Genomic DNA, 16,277 nt, shown 5'->3' on the forward strand with positions numbered 1-16,277 from the left:
ATTTCTGTACGGAGATAACTCGTGGTTGCTGTGATGCTAAACACTGTGACACTCATGTGCCAAATATGATAATGGTTACCCATGATGGACAGTGTTTGGTGGAGCTTCCTGATTAAAACAAGCTTGGAAGCAGGAGTAGCATCCACTTCTGAAATGGCTTGCCTCTGGGAACTCTATAAACAGTACTCAGGTCTTTCATTCATGAAGTCTCTATGAGTCGTCTACAATTCGACGTGACTTAGCAACAAAGACAATTGAATTGGAACCCATTCATAGATAACTTTCCATTGGGTTTCTCAGGTTATAAATCACAGGCAAGAAGATTTTTCTATTTTTGTTCACTCTAATAATGAAAAAATAAACATTTAAACAAGATACTCTTTTTTGTGACTGGCAAAGATTAAAATGTTTAATAATACACTATTTAAGCAACCATTTGGGGAGAGTAGTATTCTGCTAGTTGTTGTTTTGTGATGTCAAATCACCTGCGACTCATAGCAACCTTATGTACAATAGCTCTTAAGCCTGTCCTGTCCTAAGCCAGTCTCACTAATTCCTTCACAGCTACCCTAATGGTCCTAGTTACTGTATCCGTCCATCTCATCAAGTGTCTTCCTCTCCTGTGCTGTCCCTCCACCCTTCTGAGCATAATGTCCTTCTCCAAGGATTAGCCTCTCCTGGCCACATGCACAAAGTATGTAAGCCAGAGCTTCAAAATCATAGCCTCCAAAGAGAAACTTGCTTTCACCCTCTCTGACAGACATATTTGTTTTCATGGCAGGCCATGGAATGTTCAAGACTCTTTTCAAGCACCACAACTCAAAGGCATCAATTCTTCTTCTATCATCCTTAGTCTTTATCCAGATCTCTGATACAAAGCAAGTAATTGCAAAGACCGTGGATTGGATCAGGCCCACTTTAGTCTCTAGACTGACATCATTGCTTCTCAGTACTATGGGAAGATCTCTAACAGCAGATTTATCAAATGCAATTCACCTTTTGATTTCCTGACTACTGGTGCCAAAAATGTTGATTGTGGAGCTAAACAAGCTTAACTATTCACAACCTCAATCTCTTCTCCATCGATCATGGTGTTATCAATTGGTCCAGTGATGAGAATCTTTGCCTTGATGTTGAGCTTCAATCCATACTTAAGGCTGCAGTTCTTAACCTTATGCAGCACATGTTTCAGGTCCTCCTCAGTTTCAGCAAGCAAGGTTGTGTCATCTGCGTAACATGGGTTGTTGACAAGTCTTCCTCCAATCCTGATGCCACATTCATCCTCTTAAAGCCCAGCCTCCTGAATTATCTGTTCTGCATATCGTTTGAAAAGGTATGGAGACAAGACACATCCCTGATGCACTCCCTTCTTGATTTTGAACCATGCAGTGTTTCCCTGCTCTGTTCTCATTAAAGTGATAGTAAATATGCACATATATGGAGGTAATCTCTTTGCAGAACATTTTAGAACTATTTTCAAAAACAAAAATTCACATAAACTTAGATATTGCAATTCTCTGTAAATGTATAATAACTATCTTACTACACATATGTACTCATAGGGTCACTAGAATTACACTCTTACAAACATACCACATATGTACAAAGATAGTCAATTCTATATTTTTGTGATAATCAAAACCTACAAGCCTAAAACAATTTAACTAAAACTAAATTTTAAATATTATTTGACATCTAAATTAAAGAAAGTTCTTCAAGATATTAAGGTTTTTCAAATACAGTGTTTAGGTGAAATGTGTATTATATTTTCTCATTAGTGTCATATAGTTAAAAGAATGCATGTTGATCTATTGCAATGCACTTATAGAAACTGTTATTTGCAGGTGCCTGCAGTGTAAAAGAATAGGATTATTAAAAGCAAAAAATATTTCTTATTGTATAATCTGCTTGTCTTGGTTTAGTTTTAATCTTACGTATATTTTACTTTAAAGACAAAATGTGTGCAGATATACCAGGAAATGTCAGCAAATGTTTAAATCTTTACTATCATCTTTAATAATGCTTGTTGAAGTTGATGCTTATATAAATTAAATAAATAAGGTCAAATAAAATTCAGTGACCTTTTAATAAAGAACCGCCTTCCAGAAGTCCTGCTTTGGCAGCATTCAAAGCTTGTGTAATGAAAATTCTTCCATCTTCACAACCACATATGAGTTTATCAAGACTTGGAACATACTCTGATGAAGTGACCACTGTAGCCCCAGTCCCAGAAAGATGGTCAATAATACTCTGTGACATGGCATGATGCTTATCAAAATTATCTTGAAGGGTCCAGGTGGTACTTATTGGAATCTCTAAAAGAAAATTAAGAAGAAGAAAAAAAATTCTATTTAAATCACATAAATATGGAAAATATTGTCAATGTACCATCCCTGAGAGCCTCAAAGAGATCCTTGCTGTATTAAGGGAGAAGAGTCCTCTTATCAATAATTCTCTTCATTCAAAATCTTACTGTATTGGTTTTGTGTCCTCCCAAAGTCCAGAAGAATAGGTACATTTAAAAAGAAGGTGTTTTTCTAATATTAACATCTAATATGTAACAGTGTGATTTTTTAATTCACTTGAGACTTAGGTCAATGGAAAATACTAGGAAATTCCTACAGTGATGTGAAATAGTAGACTGATACTATGGGTTTTCTACTTGCATTGGCAAGTTAAGAGGAAAACTAAGCAATGCTTAATTATTGGTTTGTGTATCATCAAGTTGGAAAAGACCCATAGCTGACCCTCTGGTGGTTTTACAGTTAATCAAATGAGAAGATTGCCTATCCTTCTCCCATGAAGCAAGTAATGATTCGAACTGCATAGTTTGGGACTGCAGCACAGCTCCTTACGAAGAAATAGGATGTCTGTAGATATTAAGAACTGAATATTTCAAAGTCATACCTAATTCTCAGGAGCAAGGAAATACTTTTATAAAGCTGGCCTCATGAGTATGTTAAACTGACATCAATTTGAGCTGTATCAGTTGTACTGTTATGTAAGATGTACGAGAATAATGTTTATACTTGCTTATATAGGTGCATATTTTAGCTAACATAGTAAGAATAATTTCATGATAATGGTAGAAAAAAATCTTACAAAGAACATAGGAAAACACAAATACCATTGTAAACAAAATCTCAGTTGTTGTTGTTGATTGTTGTCGAGTTTAGCACGACTCATAGAAACCCTATGAACAAAAGGCCTAAAGCATTTCTATAATTATCGTCATTTATCAAAGTTCATAGAGTTTCCAGAGGCATGTTGTTTAGAAAGTGGATGCCACTTGTGCTTCCAAACCTGTCTCAAACTGGAAGCTCCACCAAATACTGTCCACCAGGGGTAATGGCATTTGACACCCCACCAGCACAACATTCAGCATCTCAGCAACCCCAGGTTACCTCAATACAGCATATTGACAGAAGAGTGTTGTATCACTTATAAGAATGTTTCTCCAAAATATAATAACAACCAACTTTTAAGTACAAAGGCCCTCCCTGAGGTCTTGTTCACTCTTAACAAGAGGCTTAAATAGAAAACAACCAATATAGTATGTTTTTGCTGCTTTTATATTTTATGTGCTGTTGAGTTGCCTGTGACATATAACGACCATATATTTACAGCAGCTCTGAACCTTTCCCTTTCCAGAGCCAATATCCCTAATTTCGACACACCAACTCACATTTTCCCCAAATACTATATCAATCCATCTCATCTGGGGTCTTCCTCTCCTGCACTGTCCCTCCACCCTTCTGAGCATGATGTCCTTCTCCAAAGACTAGTCTCTCCTGGCCATGTGCCCAAAGAATGTGAGATGGAGCTTCAAAAAATCCTAGCCTCCAAGGAGAGACTTGGTTTCAATCTCTCCAAAACGGACTTATTTGTTTTCTTGGCAGTAGACATCACATTACAATGAAAGCTGTTTTACCTCTTGGAGAACCATCAAATTTGGAAACAGGAACATCTGGGATGTGCCACAAAGTAATTCTTCCTGAGACTTCTCCAGAGAAAAGGACTTTATAAAAGGGCTCTTTCCTTTCATTCATGTAGCCCATAACAAAGGGAAAGCTCTGGTCAGAAACAAAGAATTACTTTTTTTGTGTGTTTTTTTTACATTAATTATAATACCCACAATGTAATCACACTCTTCCGACTTCCCCCAGTGATTATTATTTCCATTATCCTTTCTCTTCTACTCCTTCCTGCCTTCTGTGCTTTATCCTTGGGCAAATGCTACCCCTTTTCTCTCATGAGGTTGCTTATTCTAAGGAGTTAGTGCCTCCCTGGTGTTATTACTCACCTTATAAGTAAGACTGAAATTTTAGCCACATAAGTGAATTTTGTTCTAGCTTAAAAGGGTGACTAAGGGCCATAAACTCAGAGAATATTTACTTCGCTGGTTCTACAGAAAGCCAGACCATTTTTATGTGGTGGTTTGTTGGGTTATTTGTTTGATTATTGTTCCACTTTTTTGCCTGCCCAGTCCAGGACCTTCTACGTTGATTCTCTCCCCCCCCCCCTGTTTTTGAATCAACTAGATAGTTGAGCACAATGTAGTTTTTCTAGTCTTAGAGTTGTTGAGGTTGAAGTTCGTGTAGTCCATTAGTGGACTAATGTTATTCCTAGGCATCCTTGCTTTTCTTTCCTCTCTTTGTTCTAAACACAGAGAGATCAAGAGTCACACTTCAGATGGCATGCTAAAGCTTTAAAGACCCTAGTCACTACTCACCAGAGTAGAATGTAGAACATTGTCTTTGTGGATAATGACCAATTGACCTTGATTGCTGTCCCCTGAAACTATCTAACTACAAGGTAGAGATAGCCACTGTTTTCAAATAGAAAAACAAGATTTAGCAGTTAAACAATTGGAATTTCCCCATTTACTTCCCAGATAAAATTCAATGGAAGAAAAACCAAAATCTCTGATTCAAGACTAAAAATGTCCTTATAAAATTTGAAGCAAACTTGTCAGTTTGACTTCAAACTGCAGGCCTATTCAAATCCTGGTTTTGCATATATTATTTGTTCTAGTAAAATAGCGAGTTATTTAATTTGGGCATCTGACTTAACATTGCTGCATTTCATTATGCCAACCGTAAAAAAAAAAGAAAAAGAAAAAAAGAAGAATAAAGCACAAGTTGGAATTGACTTGAAAGCCACTAGCTGGTTGCTTTTATATGAGATTGTAGTGAAGGTTAATGAGTTGAAAAATGCAAGGTGCTTAGTATTTAGGACATGCACAAGAAATATTACTTGTTCTTGGTATCCATTTCTCAACTGAGAAACTCACTCTGAAGATGTAAACCAGAATTAGCGGCAAGAGTGCTTGGATTCAAATCTTTGTGAATTCTCTCTGAACATTAGTTCCAAAATGAGGTAATGGTGGGGACTGAAGCAAAAGAGTTAGCTTGAATGTCTTCCTTGGTGAAGTGTCTGTTCATATCCTGTACCCATTTTTCAATTGGATTATTTACCTTTATCTTGTTGTGGTGCTCAAGTACTTTATAAGTTCTAGATATAAGTCCCTTATCTGACATGTCATTACCAAACACTTTTTCCCAGTCTGTGGCTTCCCTTTTTACCCTGTTAGAGAAGTTTCTGGATGTGCATAGGGATTTGATTCTTAGAAGGTCCCATTCATCTATTTTATCTTCACAAAGAGACAAATGCTATATGGTGCCACTGTTGTAGAATGAGGCTGACATCGGGGTGGGGGTAAGACTGAGAAAAACTGAATGAAATATGTTTACGGCTTTGAGGTCTATGGGGGAGAGAATAGTTTAAAAGTATTATATTTTAGGACATTATGTTTATCGTAAGAGTACGGAATGAGGGTTGCAGAGTGGATTATATTTGGGGTTGGGGGTGTGGTTGGGGGATGTGCGGGAGGGATTGTGTACCAATGAGGGATTTTTGTTTTTGAAGGAGAGGAGCAAAGGGAGGGGGGGGCGAGGAGAAGGTTGCAACAGTGAATGAATGGAATTCCAAAACCTCTGTAGATGTTCATTGAAATGAAAAATAGATAGATAGATAGATAGATAGATAGATAATAAGTAGTTTGTATGTTTGATGATGATAAGGACTCAGTAAAAGTTACCTATCACTATTGTCATCCTTATTATTCAGTTGATGAACCCACTTTCTTATTTCCAAGTTTCAGTCTGTTTCTACCTCACTGTTACACTTCAGCACTGCAGTTTTATTCTCTGCTTGAGACTTTTACTGCCTTCGCAAAAGCCAGAACCCCTACCACAGATCACAACAAGCATCAGCTGTGATGTAAAGATAGGGAGGCCCACAAAACATAGACAAGAGAAGGACTGGGCCTCATTCCTGCTCCTAGAACCCTATCAGCAGACACGCTGCTTCTAGTATCACAACTTACTATTGTGGAAATTTAAAAAATATAAAAAAAAAAATACATGTAGTTCCCTCTCTAGTTATAGCTCCTCACTCATGTGAATTCTGATTATTCCCTAGTATTAGTTCAGGGTAATTCTTCATGATTAGAGAGCATTCTTTTTAACTCAATGTGTCTGTCAATTCGATCTCCCATCCATCACTATGCCTTTATCTGCTGACTGACTGCAAAACTAAGAATTCTTATAGTGGATACTTGTGATTTTTTAAATAATTTCTGATTTCTGCTTTCTGGAAAGCCAAAACCCAAGGGTCTCTAATGATGGATAAAACAACTTCTTTTAATTTCGGATTATTCCTATTTCACTAGCTTATAGGCCGTCCTAACTTATAAGGTACAGAAACAGCTGTGGGTAAGAACTTTTAAAAAGTATGATGAACTTTTAGGTGATAGTTCTTAATCAAGCCAATAAGAATTATTTTCACATTTTGAGAAACAAAGCAGGCAGCTCCTTATAAGATTTGTGTCCTTTCTCTAGTGGTAAAACAGAAAGGAAAGAAAAGAACAAAGAACAGATCTTAAAAAATATAACTAAAAGTTCCTTTCTCAATTTACCACAATACTTTTGTGATAAGAGAGAAACAAAGCTCCAGTGTCACCCACAAATAATTTTAGAATAGATCCTGATGCCAAGGTTCTGGGTGGATCTGTGCCCCAGTGACACTGTATTCTAACTTTAGGCTAACAGCTCATAATCAAGCTTCTGCAGCAAAATACTACAGATACATGAAAGGGCAAGTCATTGGAATATAGGATTTCCAATAGTTATGCTGCTCAACTAAGCAAACCATTATTCTGTTAAAAAAAAATTTTAAAAAAATTCCAAACTCCTCAATCCTCTTTAAGCATATTTCTTTATAATTATCTGATGACTAAGTATAATAGGCTAAAAAAATAATACACCTCTTTGGATAACACTATTAAAACATAGTAAAAAGCATTTGTTTTTGTAGAGTATGAAAGATATAATTCAGTCAAGTTATAAAATTGCATTTATAGCACCAACTTTCTTTTAGGATTGTTTCTTTTACACTAAGGAAATTTACTTAAAATACTTCAATTTGTATGAAAATTATTTCAATACATAGTTAAGATGGGGGAGAAAGATAAGGCACAATCCTATATCATAAAATTTGAAAATAGAAATACTAAATATTAGGAATGTTATGCCAACCTATCTTTCAGAAGGGCCAGTGGAAAATGAATAGGAGTTTTTATGTGTGTGACTAAGTATTTCAATCTATATGTGTGTGTTTACATATATGTGTGTATAGGTAAATACTATATATACACACATGTATATTTATATTTAGAAAAAAACAAGCAATGTGGAAAAATTTCAATGATTAGTGAATTTAGGTGAAGAATATAAAGGTAATGATTGTAATATTCTTATAACACCCATAAGTAGTTGAAAGCATCCAAGTTAATATAAAAAAATATTTTCTTAATTGCCTGAAGTATGTTATGGTGGTGAAAGTAAGATTTTTAGTTCTTACTGTCCTTTTTAGCATTTATAGCTTTACTACATTAAAATGTATCATTTAGTCCATCAGGCATAAAAATTAAAGAATTTTTAAAGACACAGTTTTCTCTTCAGTAGCCATTAACAATTAGACTTGATTTTCTTGCTAACAATTTGATGGGATGCTTCAGTTCCATTTTTTCAAGCCCAACTCTGTTACAGACAAAGCAACACTTAGACACAGTCACTCTATTCTCGTATTACCTTATTTTCTTGCACAGAAGTAGAGCAGAGTAAATGAGGATAAATGGTCTCTTTAAGTACTCTTCCATCAGCAGGGTATATGCTTTTTGAAAGCCCACTACATGACAAAAATAAAAAACCAAGTTTAGAACTTTGGAGTTCTTTATTCATTTGTGTGTACGTATGTGTGTTTCCTTTGGCTTTCAAGAGCCGGATGGTACCATTCAAGTTTCTAAACTCTAGTTAGAAATTGTTGGGTAATAATTACAAGTGACTTTTTGAAAACCCAGCACCAGCTGTACAAGCTATACATGGTTAATCTCATTCCTTCATCCCCTGCTGTTTTATACAAAAGCTGAAGCCTACCAAGCCCAGGGTAAATCTTCTAGTGCCAAAGTTGTTTTGTTCTGGTTTTTGATCATGGACAGCATGCAGGGATTTTTCCATAATAAACCTCCCAAAGTTCATTTTCTACCTGAATGTTTTGTATGCTGCGCCCATCTGAGCCCACCTGTTCAGCAGCTGATAGATATAACTGTGACCATCTTCTGTCCAGATGATAATTCTGTGAGCAGCAAGTACCTCCCCACCAGCAAAGAACTGCCCACTTGTCGTAACTTCAGTCCACAGGAGGGAAAAATCACAATAATCATAGACCTAAAACAAAACGTTAACGACAGACAGTAAGAGAAGCTTACAATCTACAGTCTTCCATTGAGATAAAAGATAAATTATGCTTACAAAGACTATTTATTTAGATGGTGGTATGAATATAGGAACATCATCAGCAAAACAGGTCTCACTGTGTCAAGTTGATATTTTACTAGCATTTATTGTTCTACATTTTCTCATGCAAGGTTTCTGGCTAAATAATTTTAAAATTAAGCAAATAACTAACTAAATAAATTCCCAAATGTCTACATAACTTTTTTTTTCTAAGTATGTGGTTCAAGTTTAGCATTTGACTATCTATTATATAAAGATCGTCTACAACAGAAATTCTTTATTACACTAACATAGTGCTCAAAAAGTTATTATTATCACGCAGGTAAGACAATATTTCTTAATTTCTTAATCAGTTTTCATAACTGATGCACCTTTATGAGATACTGAAGGAAAAGAAGTACCAAATAATAGTCACTTCTTGGTGCTCTTTTTCTTGAATTAGCCAGCGGATATATTTATATGAAAGAAAAATGCATATTTAGTAAAAACAAAAGCAGTGTCAAAGCAGAAACAGTCTAAAAAGATGATTAGTCTGTGCAAGTGAAAAATGCTGTCTTTCTACTCATGAAGTGAAGGTAGCATATCCTGCCAACTAAGAGGTAAATGTTTATTGTTGTTATTATGGTTGGTATTAATTAAATTAGGTATGCTAGAAAACTCACACTGTCCTGGGAAGCAAAGACGCTGAACACATGGTGTGGAAATTTGAAAAAATATCAGTACAAAAGACAGAAATGTTAGGTTCTGAGAAAAATATTATAGAATTTGGGCAATATTTAAATCATATTTTTAAAAGACTTGTACTGATTAATTAAAACAATTTTTTAAAAAAGACTTGTACTGAAGACAAACAGATGACATTTATGTCACTGGTAGTTATAATGTTATTCTATCATACCTTCCAACATTTTGAAAATACCACAAGCAGAAGTCTTTCTGTATATGGGCAAAATCGGATTGTCTGGCAGTTCAGAGAGTCCAGAGACTTGGATTCTTTTTCATAAACATCTTGCTTTTCCTTTAAAAGGAATGAAAACATTTTCTATTAATTACTACTACCTAATGTGATCACAAAAAGATGTGCACCTTTACCCCTGATTAGATCCTCTCATTATTATCACATGAAAAGTTCTTTAGTTTTCCTTTATTGTCTGAACAAAGATGTTTGCAAAAGATTCTGTGAGCAGGATTCTCTCGAATCTAAGGTATCATTATAGCTACCATTCAAAAAGCAATCAGTATGATGACTATGCTGTGTAGATTCAGAGAAGTTACTAATTTTGAGACATGCTAACTGAAAAACAGAACAAATAAGGAGAATAAAACCCTGTTCACCACTGGACCAATTGGCAGCATCAGGATGGATGGTGAAGAGATTGAGATTGTTAACAACTTTAGTCTGCTTGGCTCCACGGTCAACACTCTTGGCACCAGTAGCCAGGAAATTAAAAGACGTATTGTGATGGGAAAGTCTGCTGTTAGGGACCTCTCCAGGTTACTGAAGAGCAATGGTGTTACTCTGGAGACTAAGGTGCATCGGATACAGGTTTTGGTCTTTGAAATCACTTGTTATGCATCAGAGAGTTGAACAATGACTAGGGAGGATAGAAGAATTGATGCCTTTGAACTGTGGTGCTGGAGAAGAGTATTGCATATACCATGGACTGCCAAGAAAACAAACAGATTCATCCTGGAGAGGGTTAAACCAAGCTGCTTCTTGGAGGCAAGGATTCTGGGGCTTCATCTGACATACTTTGGACATGTTGTAAGGAGGGACAGGTCCTTGGAGAGGGACATCATGCTTGGGAGGGTGGAGGGACAGCGCAGGAGGGGAAGGCCCTCTATGAGGTGGATTGATTCAGTGAGTGGGGGAATCGGGATGGGTGTGTCAGAGGCAGTGCGATTGGCACAGGATAGAGTAGGGTTTAGGGCTGTTGTACATAGGGTCGCTATGAATCACAGTGACTCTACGACACATAGCAACAACAACAATAGCTGAATTATTTAAGTAGAAAAGAATGTTTTGAAAAAACAGAAGAATTGCTCACATATTGAACACACATTGCTGTTATATGTAGCAGAATCAATTAAGACTCACCGTGACCCTATTAAAAACATATTGAAATTTTCCTCTATCCTTTGCCATTCTCACAGTCTCCACCATGTTCAAACCTATTGTTGCAGTCATTATGTCAATCCATTTGTTAAAAGCTGAATTCTCAATAATTTACCCATAATTCTGAGTTAGCGTTTTTCAGACTTGGTACCCCAATACATCATGGTTTGTTGAACTAAAACATTTCTAGAGAGCCCAGTGTTCCCTTGGACTGACCTAGCAATTCTGCCCCCAGCATGAACACTACCTACAGCTGTTTGTCTGTCTTCATCTCAACTTGCAGCTTGATCTGGTGGAGCAAGTGAATATCATGCTACACCCTTAATGGAAGACCTCCTTTCAGTGCTGTTGTTGATTGCCATCAAGTCGATTCCAGCTCATGGTGGCTCATGTATGCAGAACAGAACTCATCCGCGGGGTTTTCCAAGCTTTTGATATTTCAAAAACGTATCACAGTCCTGTGTTCTAAAGTATCTCTAGGACAGTTCAAACCACCAAAACTTTCAGCTACTAGTCAAGTACTTAATTATTTGCAGTTAGGGCAAAGAGTTAGGGCTCTTGGTTTTATCATAGTCATTTCTACTCCCACTCACCCCAAGGAAAATGACATTTTGCTGTACGGACAGTGAGTATTCTTTTATGATAGTTTCTTTATGTGTATATTTATGTAGATAAAAACATTTGCTAATGAACAGAGAAAAACCTGGAGGAATACAATCCAATTGTTATAACCGATACCTTTCTCTGGGCAGAGAGATCAAAATTTTTAAAAAGATACAATTTTACTCACTTCTTATTATTTTAATATTATTATATGGCTAATAAAATACAATACTACACAATAATATTATTTTAATTATTTCTTATAGATAATAGTCTATGGCACTGGTGGCTTAGTGACAGAAAGCTGTACTGCAATCCCAAAGGCACATGGTTCTAATCCACCCGTTGCTCCATTGTAGAACGATGGGCAATCTCCTCCTGTGTGATTAACTGTCTCTGAAAACCCACTGGCAGGTCAGCTATGGGTCAGTTCCAACTTGACGGTACACAAAAAAAAATAACAACATACAAAAATAGGGAGCTCTGGTGGCCTAGCAGTAAGAAGCTGCACTTTAATACCAAAGGCATGTGTTTAGAGTCCACCAGATGATCTGTGGGAAAAGGACAGACAGTCTCTTCCTATGTGATTCTCTGCCTCTGAAAACTTGCCGGAGGCTCAGCCATGGGTCGATTCCAGTTTGACGGCCAACAACAACATATCACTTGAACACTTAACAATGCACTTTTCGCTACTTAATAATCTTTAAATATAACTTAAAAGAATGAAAAACAGTCGGGATTCACAAGCCAACCTGAATGCTGTTGATAGATGAAGAGAGATCCCAGACTTTGAGCTCGCCAGCTACTGAAACCACCAAGAGCGAATCTTCTGTCAAAAGGAAAAAGGTCACATATCAGCAGACCTCACTTGGAACTGGTGCCTGTAAAGACTATCTGCTAGTCATTTAAGGACCAAGCAGGGCTGCGTAGGTGGCAAGCATTCTGCTTTATTTTACTGATGAAAAAGGCAATATTTTAGCTCATGTTCCAAATTTGCTTTAAAATTTCAAATAACACCATGTATAAGAACGTGTATGTAGAAACAGAACCATATGGCAACATTCACAATGTAGTGGAAATACCACACCTTTCAAATGCAGAAATAATGAAGCAAACAGCCTTGTTTTTCCTATATAAACACTTGTTGTTTGTTGTTGAATACCATCAAGTTGGAACTGATCCATAGCTGACTCACGGGTGGGTTTTCAGAAATAATTTATCTCACGGGAGGAGACTGCCCATCCTTCTTCCATGGAGTAGCTGGTGGATTCAAACCATGTGCCTTCAGGATTGCAACACAGCTTCATACTACTAGGCCACCATAGTTCCTTACTTTTTACGGACACTGAATCATCTTCATTATTATATCCAAAAGACACAGCTCCTCATCACTCTTAAAATGTACTAAGTAGGACTGGGTCGTGGAGACCCAGATTTTCCCCTTGCCATTTCACCATCTTCTCTCACAATTTCCAACAAATTGGACCACTGATTTTCGTGTTCTGAGTTTTACTTGTTCTGAGCTATGTCCACTACCAGGTAAACATAAAGAGGCATCCTTAACTATTGACCAATAATTTAACAAACTCTTCAAAGTGGATGTTCTCTGAATGAAAAGTCTTAGTGTCCTACAATTCTTAATTATTACCTTGAATTCTCACGGAATGAACAATACACATACAGTTGATCCAATCAGGAGACTGAGATGATGTAAAAGTATGAACAGGGGCCAAAGTTTTGGCATCTATTATGAGGACATCTTGGTATTCTCCACAACACAGAAGCCAGCCTTCTCCTGTCATCCTTGATGAGCAATGATAATACTAATAGGATTCAAAAGCAAAAACATAATTGTGTCATTAGTAACTAACATAATTTTGGCTGTGTTTAAGAGTTCTTTGGAGTTTAGTTTTATCATTTATTCAATGAAGGTAGTGGATGAAAGAGCTACTAACATCCACCTTTAGTTCAATTATTTTATTCCCCAAAATGTTGATCTGGCACTTTATTCTTATTTGTATGTCTTCATTTTTGTGGGGGAAAAAAAGATGAACTGTGAGAAGAAGGAATCTTACTCAAAATCAAGAAAAATTCACAAGTATTATTTCTGGTTTGCTCCATGGAACTAAAGGAGCCGTGGCAGCATAGCATATAATGTGTCAGACTGCTAGCTGCAAGGTCACTGTTTCAAATCCATCAATTACTCCAGGAGAGAAAGCTGTGTAGTCTCCTCACGAACAAATTTATAGTCTTAGAAACTCAATGAAGAGTCACTATGAACTGAAACTGGCCTGAAGACAATTTGTTTTTTGTTTTGTTTTGTTTTGTATATGTAAAACTAAGAAACAGTGACAAACTCAGGTTCCTTAACCTAGTAGCTACACTGGGCAAATAAATACAAGCGTGTGAGGAACATTTAAGGAGTTCTTGTGACAAATAAGTTTTGTGAACGGTTTGTACCAAAGATCAAGTGAATTATTCTACCTTTCATGAACTCACTCACTGTGAACAACTTTGTTCCAAGAAAAGACAAGGAGGAGCTTGTGGATGTAGCAATGCAAGTCATCAGCTCTGAAAGCCATGACTGAACGAAAACGAAAGCCATGACTGAACGAAAACCAAAGCAAACTGTCAATGCCTTGGAATCCAGTTACCAAAAGTAATAAAATTTGGTTGAAATATTGGGACATAATTACAGAAGTTATGGCTTGGCTTTTTGTTTTAGTTTCATAAAAACAAATTAAGAAATTACAGTCTAATCACTAAGTAGACTAAAATTGGAAAAAGCTCATTTTTGTTCTTTATAAAACTGCACATCATTAAGACTAAATTTTTCTCTACTTTGTGTGTGTGTGTGTGTGTGTGTGTGCACAGAAAATTCAGAAAGCTCTCTTTCAAATTTTTCAATGTTGGGAAGAAATAAAATCATAAACAAAAAAGATTTAAAAAAATTGTTTCAATAACTATTAGGACAGGAAAATGTCAAGATAGTTGATAAATATTGAGATAAATATTCTACTCTGATTGCAAAATAAAATATTTTGAAGGAAATAATACCCCCTGGAAACCTTTCTTTAATGGTGTGCTTGTTAGAAAATTCACTGAGGCAGCTGTAGACCACAGACACGTTTAGAAGGGAGTTCGGGTACTTACACAGATTGCGGTGTGCCTGAAAGGAAGTGTGGCCTGGTCCACGCACTGTCCATTGGTGACATTCCAAATACACATCTCCCTAGCAGAGATAACTTGGTATTATTCTTTGTCATTTCCACTCAATTGGCTGGAATAATTTTATTTTTTTTTTTTTTGCCACCAAGTTTTACTTTAGTGCTGTGCCTAAGTGTCGCCTAACCATTTATGTGGCTTTTTGTTACAGATTACTGGGCAAGAAAATGTTGTGGTCATTAGCAGAGAGAGGATGACATACTGTATCTGTATCTTTTTGTTTGGGTAATTACACCCTGCTGCCAGCCTGCAAACCTTACTTTAGGGCCAACCTAACATACAATAAATTGTGGGGACGCAGCCATCAGAGTCGTTAGAATGACAGTACAACTGTCCTTCCATTGAAACAACATCCTCTTGAAAATGGTTTATTTCATTGAACTTAAAACTACATATTTTGAGAAGCATAATACATCAAGAACTGCATTGTCCTGAGTCGAAATATCATTTTTGTTAAAAATAAACAGTGCCACCAAGAGGCCAAATTTGGTCTTTCTTCGGCAGTGTTTCTTTCTTTACTTCTCAACTGAAATACAAGACCAATAATAGATACATCCTGAAACCGTGCTTGCTTTTTAATATTGAGAAAAACATTGTTTATGAGCTCAACTGATTATATTTGCAATAAAAAGACATTAAAAATATACCAAATACGGTATCATTTAAGTATCTCTGTTTTCTAGTTACAAAGGCGAGAATGGCTAATTCTGAGTTATTTAGCAATATTCTTTCATTTTGACAGCTTCAGTGCACAAATATGCATAGAAGAAAAGGGGAAGATTTATTAATTTTTAGGAAGAAGCTGCTATGAAAAAAATTCCATGTCCTGTTAAGTTTAACTATTACTGCCACTTGGTGATGTTTTGCAGGCTTTTTTTGTTTTTCACAACATGCTAAAACTCAATATTCTAAATCAGTTATTCTCACTGTAAAGTGATTTTGTCCCCCGAAATAATATCTAATAATGTCTGGATGCATCTACAGTTGTTGCAACTCGAATAATATTGGAATCTAAGGCAGAGACCAAGGATATTATGCAAAGCACACTAACATTCATAGGACAGCCATCATGAATTACCCATACCAGTCATATCATCATGAATTACACATACCAACGTCAAAAGCACCTAGATATATCTAAAAGCACCTAGGATGAAAACTTCATTCTAGAAATATCCAATAGTTTTTTTTTATTTATTGGGTTTTACTCTCTTTATATTTATTTTAAAAGATGATTTGCAGTTACCTAAAAGACTAGGCAATTCAAGAAAACAGGTGTGGAGAGAAGGGATAAGAATTCTCAGATTCAGAAAGCTTGATGAAAGGTTTGTGGATCAAATCCACTAGCTGTGAGGGAAATATGGAATAATTTGCTTCCATAAGGATTACTAACTTAATAGAAAATTGTTGTTGTTGTTGTTATGTGCCGTCGAGTCACTTGTGACTCATAGCAACCCTATGTACAACAGCCCTAA

General features: G+C 36.2%; 1 protein-coding gene across 1 annotated transcript in view; it reads right to left on the minus strand.

Moving 5' to 3' along the window:
- The window catches only part of WDR72 (WD repeat domain 72), a 271,665-nt gene that overhangs the window by 237,540 nt on the left and 17,848 nt on the right, over positions 1-16,277 (minus strand). Inside the window, exons 3-10 of the mRNA XM_006898252.1 lie at positions 14,731-14,809; positions 13,226-13,400; positions 12,330-12,403; positions 9,757-9,876; positions 8,644-8,789; positions 8,154-8,250; positions 3,932-4,073; positions 2,082-2,315 (exon numbers count right to left, since the gene is read on the minus strand). Of these exons, the coding sequence (XP_006898314.1) occupies positions 2,082-2,315; positions 3,932-4,073; positions 8,154-8,250; positions 8,644-8,789; positions 9,757-9,876; positions 12,330-12,403; positions 13,226-13,400; positions 14,731-14,809 (1,067 nt within the window). The remainder of the gene's footprint in view (positions 1-2,081; positions 2,316-3,931; positions 4,074-8,153; positions 8,251-8,643; positions 8,790-9,756; positions 9,877-12,329; positions 12,404-13,225; positions 13,401-14,730; positions 14,810-16,277) is intronic.

The sequence above is a fragment of the Elephantulus edwardii genome, unplaced genomic scaffold (genome assembly GCF_000299155.1).
Source record: "Elephantulus edwardii isolate Elephantulus edwardi_28Jun2011 unplaced genomic scaffold, EleEdw1.0 scaffold00225, whole genome shotgun sequence".
In the NCBI taxonomy this organism is placed as follows: domain Eukaryota; kingdom Metazoa; phylum Chordata; class Mammalia; order Macroscelidea; family Macroscelididae; genus Elephantulus; species Elephantulus edwardii.